The 9,820-nt window shown below is 36.4% G+C and overlaps 1 protein-coding gene across 5 annotated transcripts in view; it reads left to right on the top strand.

Moving 5' to 3' along the window:
• Positions 1 to 4,970, top strand: part of LOC109212527 (twinkle homolog protein, chloroplastic/mitochondrial) — a 29,570-nt gene extending 24,600 nt beyond the window's left edge. The window contains exons 17-21 of one of the 5 annotated variants that reach the window (XR_002065877.1): positions 1,600 to 1,731; positions 1,803 to 1,840; positions 1,949 to 2,015; positions 2,100 to 2,648; positions 3,474 to 3,559. Coding sequence is in view for 1 of the 5 variants with exons in the window: in XM_019376181.1 (XP_019231726.1) it covers positions 1,600 to 1,731; positions 3,474 to 3,570; positions 3,662 to 3,796; positions 3,876 to 3,943; positions 4,365 to 4,413 (481 nt within the window). In the remaining 4 variants the exon portion in view is untranslated. Of the gene's footprint in view, positions 1 to 1,599; positions 1,732 to 1,802; positions 2,649 to 3,473; positions 3,571 to 3,661; positions 3,797 to 3,875; positions 3,944 to 4,364 lie in introns of those variants that run through there. The other 4 variants (XM_019376181.1, XR_002065876.1, XR_002065875.1 and 1 more) reach the window with 4 other exon arrangements.
• Positions 4,971 to 9,820: the final 4,850 nt, after the last annotated feature.

Genomic DNA, 9,820 nt, shown 5'->3' with positions numbered 1-9,820 from the left:
ATATAGGTAAAATATTTTAGAGGTATATAACATATATTTAACACCCTCCACTTGTTGGGGAATTTTTTTTTCACTTCTTTCAAGTTTGAACACCCTTGGGGAAATTTCTGGCATTGCCACTGGTGATGAGCCACGTGCCTTCAGAGGCGGATGTAGTGTATTACTACCGGGTTCAATTGTACCCTTAACTTTCGACGCGGAGTAAAAATTTATGTGTAAAAATTTATTACAATTGCAAAAATAGTAGATATGAACCCATAACTTTAAATATATAATGGGTTTAAATGCTAAAACCCTTAAAAGCTGAACCCATAGAATTTAAATCCTGGGTCCGCCTCTGCAAGCCTTAGCATGTTTGCGCCTACACAAAGCCACTTAAGCAAGGCGAAGGGCACAACTTGGCTTCAACTGAGTTTCAGTGCTTAAGCGCGCTTCAAACGAACCTTTAAAAGCACTGGTTCTTTATGTGGTTTTCTTTTTTCCAATTTTTGTCATATAGGCTGAATAATGGAAAAAAACTGACTCTTATAGCTGAAACTAATTACAATTGTAGTTACTAAAAATTAAATATGAAATCGAGTGTTGCACATTAATTTTTTAATTTTTTCTTTTAATGGCTAATTAAGTAAAAAGAAGAAACTGATAATCAATTTTGCCATTGATATTTTCTGGTGGGTTTGTTGAAGTTACATTTAATTGATATTTAATTTTAGCTACTGGGATTGATGATGTCATTATTATAAATGAATACTGTAACTAGTAATATTAATTGCACTTGATACTAAATTTGCACATGTTAGGTAAATGTCGTAATTTCATTGTCCCCTTTATTTCAAAGAAGCGAGTGCGCTTACTTTGAAGAAGCGGGTGTGCTTCATTTCATGCTTATAGTCCCATAATCTTGTCATTTGCTTCCACTTTATGCTTTTGAAAACAAGTTTGTAATTAGACTGACTACAGTAGCCTTTATCGCTTCTCCAACAACGTTGCAGAGAAATAAATCAAGTGCACAGAGTATTTATGCTTTTTAATCATATCAATGTAGAAATGAGACGAGTTTGAAGATTATCTTTCATAGCTGTATGTATCTGTAAGGCAGAGCTGGGTTCCTCATTTGTAATGTGTAGGACAAAAGCAACCTCTTGTTCCCTATAATACACATTCTCATCTTTTGTCTTTGCATGCAAGGTTCTCCTTTATTTGCTGTAGTAAATTGTATGACTTTTTATCTGTTAAAATGATTTACTGGCTGTGGTGATTCCTTAATTAAGCTACGTGCTGGTTTCTTGCTAATACAATCGGCTTGCCTTGGAAATTGCATGACTTTTACCTTTTAATAAGATTTACTAGCTGTGGCTATTCCTTAATTAAGCTATGTGCTGGTTACTTGCTAATACAAATATACAATCAGCTCGCTGTGTGTCAGTACTATTACGTCAATATTGTTCAACTTCCAGAAATCTTCATAGATATGTTTTTAGTTAATCACATTGTGTTAGGTATATTCTGAAGAAGCTTTTAGTCCTTGAGCTCTTTTTCTTTTGTATTTGTTGAATCTTTTTTTCCTTCACTAACAAGAGAAGTAGGATAATTGAACAGGTGTGAGAATGATTGCCTACCGAATATTGACTGGGTTCTGTCACTTGCAAAAGCTGCAGTTTTAAGACATGGGGTGAATGGACTCGTAATTGATCCATACAATGAGCTTGATCATCAACGTCCTTCAAGCCAGTGAGTAACCTTTTATGCATTTCTCATAGTTGGTGAATGCATATTAACTTTTAATTTCATGATAATATCAGGACAACAAAATGTGTTGCTCAACTTTAAGATGCATTGGGTGAATTCCTACCTTCTCTCTGCATTTTCCCTTTTTACCTCTGCTATATTCTTTTGCTACTACTCTTATTCTTTTTCTCATAGTGCTTCCATCTGATGCTGCATTTAGAAGCAATCTTTTATTAGTCCTTCATTCTGCTGAAGGGTCTTATCTAACAGAGTTCCAAGAAGGAAAGGTGAAATTCTAAGAAGTTACATGGATCCTTGTCTTGCTGCGCTTCAAAATTCAGATAATGGGTTCTTTGAATTTTGAAATGCAGGAGAGAATCACATGGCTGCAAGTGGAAGAAGGGAATCTTTCCTCTCATATTATTGAGTGTGTAAATGGCAGATTCTTAAACGTTAGATCTAGAAAGGTCTAATCACTGTAACTTTGTGATTAGGAGAAATATAGTGTTCTTGCACACTCTATTTTAATGATTGGGAAATTGATAGTTATACAATGATGCTTCAACTTCTCTATGATCTCCCACCCTTTGGCTCTAACCCGGATCACTTAAAATGGAACTTGCATTCCAAAGGTGTCTTCGCCGTTAAAAGCTGCTACTATTCTTTCTCTAGCTCTTCAGCTTCTCCCATTGTCTGGCCTTGGAAAACAATTTGGAGGAACAAGGCCCCATATAAAGTGAAATGTTTCACTTGGATAATGGCAAACGGCAAATGTCTCACCTTAGACAACTTGCAGAAGAGAGGCTTCCAGTTGTGTAACCGATGCGTCCTCTGCAAAGAAAATGAGGAAGATGTTTATCACCTCTTCCTTCACTGCAAAGTTTCCCGTCATCTCTGGAATCTGGTTTTCAACATCCTAGGTAAATGGTGCATGCCTCGAACCTTTTTGGAATTCCTGTTTGCTTGGCGTAGGAAAGGAATCCCAAAACCTCTCATTGGTATTTGGAATACCATTCCTGCCATCATTTGCTGGATTATTTGGAACTAGAGAAACGCTAGAATTTTTTAAGACAAGAATCAATCGGTTCTCAAGCGTAAAGACAATTGCATATTCTTGCTTAGTTTTTGGTGCAACATGGTAGCGGCAAATTTGTTAGAGCCAGATGCTATGCTGGCTTTTATCTGTTCATTACATTCTCTGTGACGCACATAGCCTTTTTTTGATGTACTCTCTCCAGCTTTTGCTGTCTTACATCAATAAATCTTACATTTATCAAAAAAATAGAAGTATAGATTACCCTTGTCAACTAAAGCTGAAATTTTGAGAAGTCCAGGATTCTTGGTCATAGTCCTTTTACAATATGTCACCCTATACTGAGCTTGGTGAACCATCCACTTGTTTGAAAAGTCCAGGATTCTTGGTCATAGTCCTTTTACAATATGTCACCCTATACTGAACTTGGTGAACCATCCACTTGTTTTTGTCCAATTCTTTATCGCGATAATATTCTTAGGTGGCTCTCTTACCTATTGTTTCATCTCCATACTATGTATCACTCTTGACGTCAATTTTTTTTTGGTAAGGCACTCTTGACGTCAATATGAGTTCTTTTGGTGCTTAAAACATTAAAATTGTAGTAGCAATGGTCCATCTTCATTACCTCTCAATTTACATCTATAGTAACATGTTCTCTTTCCTTGCTGTGGAGTTGGGGTCATTTATAGCCCATTCATTTCCTTCTCAGGACTGAAACAGAGTATGTTAGCCAGATGCTGACAAAGATCAAACGGTTTGCGCAACACCATTCCTGTCATGTTTGGTTTGTTGCACATCCGAGACAGGTTGGTTGACTTAAATTGTTGTGTTACTGCTGCTTTGCTGCCTTTCTTTAAAATTCAATAATATCAATGACCATCAAACATGTTTTGCCAGTTGCATCATTGGGTAGGAGGTCCTCCAAATCTGTACGATATTAGCGGAAGTGCACACTTCATAAACAAATGTGACAATGGTATTGTTATTCACCGTAACAGAGACCCTTCAGCTGGCCCTGTGAATCAAGTGCAGGTTTGATTTGCTTAGTTAAGATCATTATTTGTTTACCTTAGATTTGAATATCGCTAAAAGTTCATTTACATAATTCTAGGTCTGTGTAAGAAAGGTGCGGAATAAAGTTAGTGGAACAATTGGTGATGCCTTCTTGTCATATGACAGGTACTTGGGTTTTTAATGCCAACTCCTACGCATTATTAGGAGTCTTATGTTATTATTTCTTCTTGCAACATACCATGTACTAAGGACTCAGAATGAAACCGGATCTCTTTATATTTTTAATGTGATCTAATAGCTAATTTACTTCTGCGAAATATTTTCCTTTTGCTGATTTTACTACAAAATGAAGGATGTTTTTTGAGAGTGCTGGAATTGGTGTAAATCACCACCTTTTTTTGCCAAATAAAAGCAAACTTTGCTTATCTTTCTAACTTGGTGCCTTATGCTGTAACACTCTGGAAACTCAGCTCCTCATTGCCCCTCACATCGAATGAAAACTCATGAAAGAGAATCTGTTCAGAATAGCAACTTCTTGAAGTGTGAAATGTTGTGACTTGAAACTGTTTGCTTCTCTACTTTGCAGGGTTACTGGTGAATTCATGGACATTGACGAGCACCCAAGCAAAGGCTAGTAAATTCTGGCTGTTCCTCCATTTTGGAAGGTAATGCGTATGCGATACTTGACTTTTGATGGAAGATCACAGGTCTACAAGAAGTTGGAGCCATACCTTGAGTGGAAAATCAGGTGGAAAAATCTCAGTGATTGCCCATTGGTTGGAAACATATATGTAACAGAGCATTATGCAGAGTTATGTTCTCTGTAGTGGAGGATCTTTTAAGATAAGGTAACAACGACATATTAAGCTGCACGAAATCTGTTGCGCCTTAGAGTATCCATCATCTTAGGGTATATCCTTACAGGGTGACACAAGATCAAAGTGTTGGATGCCTTAAACTTTTCCCCAGCTTTAGCTATTGTAAATTATTTACAAAGTGCAGATAGGCAAATAGTCAGTGCTTAGGTGAGCAGATGTCATGTTGTCAAGTAACAAATACGTGTAATTATAAAAAAATTATAGTTTCTTTTCTATTTTGGAGGCTTATTTCTGATAATTATTGGTATTACCTGTTGAGGCGGTTTGTATTTCTGTTACTTCACCAATTTGTAAAATTAATTGTGTTGCCAACATGTTAAAGATTGTCACTAAACATTAGATCTATGTTAGATGGTGTTTTACATATACTACCTTCAGGTAGTACGTTAGTTAGCACCTCCCCCGTTTTCCATTTCTAGAAAGTCCTCATTATCTCATTGAAAGTGGGAACTCTTCTGTCCTTCCATTAAAAAATTCAATAGTTGGTCAGGTTTCACATTTTCAACTCTCACTTACATTAGAGTTCATAGAAATAAAATCCACAAATGCTGAGACAATTCCACATGATAATCTTGGAAAGAATAATGACACTAAATTTACAATCAATTTAAGTTGTCTATGTGAAGGAAAAATTGAAAAAATAATGGAATGAGCGAAGAAATGGAGGGTAAATGGTGGCTTCGCGTCCAGTTCCGAAATAAATCTTTGGAATAAAAATAATGCAATTGATTATTTTAAAATCCTAATCAATCTTGAAATGGATCTTGAAAGCAGTTGTTATTCATTGGATTGAGAAGAGGCTGCATATTGGTTTCTTACAGCTGATATCTTCTGATTTTAATGCGTTGGACAACCTTTTTCTTTTCGCTTAGAGTAAAATTAAGAAATTGCCTGTGATCAAATGGGTATTTGAAGTAAAAGGGGTATAATTAGCAAATAGAAAAGGCGGATACGGGTGAAAGAATGAGAGTGGAAATTTTCGTGGCTTTGGCGGTACACCTTTTTAAGCAAATAGGTGGAATTGTGAGTTGTTGTTGATGAACATGAGTTTAATTATGTAGTTTGATTATATTGGATACGTTGAGTTATCAACTGGGGCATTGGGAGCTAACTGTTGGTCGTGTAAGGAGCTAAATGAGATTACATGCACGTGCCTGACAAACTTTTATGATTTGCTCTATGGTTTACATTAAAATGTTGAAATTTCTAAAGGGCTAAGCCTTAGACTCTATAGAAGTGTTTACGACTCTTAAACTATTCATATGTTGTTTTGTGCGACAGACCATACTATTTAAATGTTTCTTATAACTAGCATTATGAAATTCATGGTATGCTTTCAAATGATAGTTTTTTAATCCTATTCTCTTGGCTTTCGATAAAAGAAATGAAATAAGCTACTTGATATAAAGGAGGGGATTTCGTCAAAAGACACGACTTAAAACTAAAAGAGTAATTTTCAGAAATCGCTATAGTTACGTGGCTATTAACTTCCTATAGCTACATTATACGTATTCACTTCCCATAGTTAATATTTCACTGCTATCCGGTTGTATTCGATGTATTCGCGCTACTGTATTCAAAAATACAACCAGGAAATTCGCCTAATAAATAGGGAGTACAAATGTTTAATAACGGAAAGGGCAATCAATTTGCATGTATCACTCCTAAACAATCTCAACACACTCAATTCAAACACGTCTCATTATCATGCCATAATTAGAAGATCTTTTCAGACGTTTAACAAAACAAACAAAGCATTGTATTCAGCGTAAAACACAATTTGCAGAGCTTCAGCGAGACAATGATTTATTATTTTGAGTGTGTTCAAGGAATGATTTGACCGACCTTAATAGGATTGATTTCCTCCCGGCATTGATACAAGTACTCACAGAAGAATTAGTAATTGAATTTACGTGATGGCAAGCTTAACAATGTTAATTCGTCATTCTGGTAAGTTGAACAATGAAAATTGTATATTGATTATTCAATAGAGGGGATAGTGATAAAGGAGTATGCTTCGTACAGTGATTTAGTTGCTTCAATTACGAAGCAACTTGATATAGACTTGAGTTCGAAGTCAATTAAAATCGAATACAAAGTGGAAGGTTATTCTACGCCTATGGAAATACACAATGACATGGGTTTCAGGGTGTATGTAGAGTTGAAAAAGGAGAACATGAAATTCGAGATGTATCGATTGTGTATAACTACAGTGGATAAAGAAATTTCAGAAGGAGGAAATGTAAATTCAAAGTGACCTAATGCAACTTGACTCCACATATGGTGTGCATACAGTTAATACCTGTAATACACTTGCTCTAACGTCGTTAAATTCAGTTGAACCAATTGGGGTTTTCGAACCGGAAAGGAATTTGATTATTTCTAATACTAATAAAAAAAGGTGATGGCTGGACAAGTATACAAGGATAAGGCAACATTGAAGGCAGTGATGGAGCAATATGCAATTGCTACAGGATTTCAATTCCGGGTTGATATGTCAAATGCTATAAGGTTTGACTGCTATTACATATTAGAACTGTACAATATATACTGTATTTCATTGTATGTTTGTGTATTCATAACTGATTGTTTGTTGTTGTGTATACATAACTGGTTGTATGTCAGTGGTTCAAAAAGTAAATGCTGTGTATTAGTTGTCGGAAAAGTAAATACTATATCAGCTGTATTCATAATGCCCCATCTGTATCCATAATGCCCTGATTTATATACTTTATTCATTATTTTCCTGCTATGAACTGTATATACTATATTCAAATGCTATCAAGTTTGACTGCTATTACATAACCGATTCGATGTTGTTTTGTATACATAACTGATTGTATGTGTATTAAAAAGGTATTTGTAGTATGTGTTTCTAAGAATTGTGAATGCAAATTTTAGGCGTCAAGTATTAACAAATCCAAAATGTTCAAAGTTAGGCAGTTCCATGATAAACATACATGTCCATTGAAAGATAAGGTGTATGAACAACGTCAAGCAACAAGTAGGTTTATTGGGGGGCATGATTAGATCCACGTTTACTAATCATGACAGGAAATACATGCCAAAGGATATTTGATGATATGAAATTGAACTTTGGTGTTGATGTTAGTTACATGTTGGCGTGACGCGCTAGAGAAAAGGCAGTGAATTTCTTGAGGAGGGAACCATCTGATTCATACAATAATTTCTCGGGGTATATACCTTAGTTACTACTTATCTTGGTTCACATATCAAAATGAAAAAATCACCTGAAAAAAGTTGATTTATTTGTATATATCGTTGTAATTCGATTATTGTAGATCCATCGTCGTTGTAGATGGCATCCACCTAAAATTAACATACACAGGGACCTTTGTTTCGGCTAGCACATTGGATGGTGCAGGTAAGTCAATTTACTTAAAAAATAATACATACAAGATACACTAACATACAAAGTGCTCTTCTAAGTATTCATTACATCAGTACTGATATTTTGTATTTGTATGTAATTGTATTTACATGACATATCCTGTCACTAGCATATGGTGTAGTTGATTCAGAGAATGCTGCTGCTTGGTTGTTGTTCTTTAATGTCACGACCCAAAAAATAACCGTCGTGATGGCGCCTATCGTGGGAATAGACAAGCCAACTACTCAACCAATTCAACTAAATAAAAGATTTGAAAAATATGCGGAAGCAGTTAATATTTAAGGAAAACCTTTAAAAAGCAGAATAAAACTCGCAACTCAATACAAATCTCTCCCAAAACTGGGGTGTCACCGAGTGCATGAGCATCTACAACAGAAGATAGAATAATACAATGTCTAAAGAGTAAAACTGAAATATAAGTAAAGATAATGAAGGAGAGTCAAGGCCTGCGAACGCCATGCAGCTACCTCGATAGTCTCCTAAGATCCTTATTCCACACTCAGCAGCCGCCGTGACCGAAAGCACCTGGATTTGCACACGAGGTGCAGGGTGTAGCGTGAGTATAACCAACTCAATTAGTAACAAATCCAAACTTTGGATTGAAATTAGTGACGAACTCAACCGGTGCAGTTCAATATTGAAATAACAGTGCAGAAACGTAGGTATGCTTTCAAGTTCAACAGATAAACTCAAAACAGTAAGATAGATCAAATCTGAATGATGTGAAGAATATACTCCTCTGTATCTACATGCCAATGCACATGCTGTATGTGATGCACCATGCTAACAGCTTCATATGCTCACACTCTCAAAGGCTCAATCACTCAATACTGTATATGGCCAATCCGACCCAGGAAAGATCCATCCTGGAATATATACATCAACTGACCATCAATCACTTAGTACTGAGTAGGGCCAATCCAGCCCGTGCGGAAGATCCATCCCAACGTATATAAATGCTTCGGACAAGATCCATGTCTAGGGAAGATCTATCCCTCAATATAATCAACCGCGCTCACTGGGGGTGTGTGCAGACTTCGGAGGGGCTCCTTCAGCCCAAGCGCTATCATAAATTAGTATAACCGCTGCGGCATGCAACCCAATCCGATAAATGTCACTCATAATCAGGCCCTCGACCTCACTCAGTCATCAATCTCTCCAGTCTCTCTCACGGGCTTACAATATCATGAAACTAGCCCGAACATGATGATGTGATGTATCAAGAAATAACAATAGAGACTGAGATATGAAATGAAATGAATGAATATGATTGAGTACAAAAAATCAATGAAATTAGTAAGTCAACATCAAGAAACGGCCACTATGGGCCCAACAGTACCAGCATATAGCCTAAACATGATCTCTAGCATGATTGACAACTCAATTACTTTATCACATGGTGGAAACACGGATATCAATAATATAGAACCACTATAAAGTGCCACGAAATCGACCAGGTCACAATTCTCACGGTGCACGCCCGCACGCCCGTCACTTGGCATGTGCCTCATCTCAACACCAATCACATAACACATAATTCGGGGTTTCGAACCCTCAGAGCTAAGTTTAGAAGTGTTACTTACCTCAATCCAAGCAAAACTCTACCTCAACACGCCTTTGCCTCACAAATCGACCTCCAAATGCCCCGAATCTAGTCACAAATAGTATAATACAAGCAATACAGGCTAAATGACTCAATTCTACAAGAAATTTATTACACCCCGTAAGTTTAACAACCTTGATACCATATAT

The sequence above is a fragment of the Nicotiana attenuata genome, unplaced genomic scaffold (assembly GCF_001879085.1).
Source record: "Nicotiana attenuata strain UT unplaced genomic scaffold, NIATTr2, whole genome shotgun sequence".
NCBI lineage: Eukaryota > Viridiplantae > Streptophyta > Magnoliopsida > Solanales > Solanaceae > Nicotiana > Nicotiana attenuata.
The sequence above is the reverse complement of the archived record's forward strand: the minus strand, read 5'-3'. Positions and strand labels throughout refer to the sequence as shown.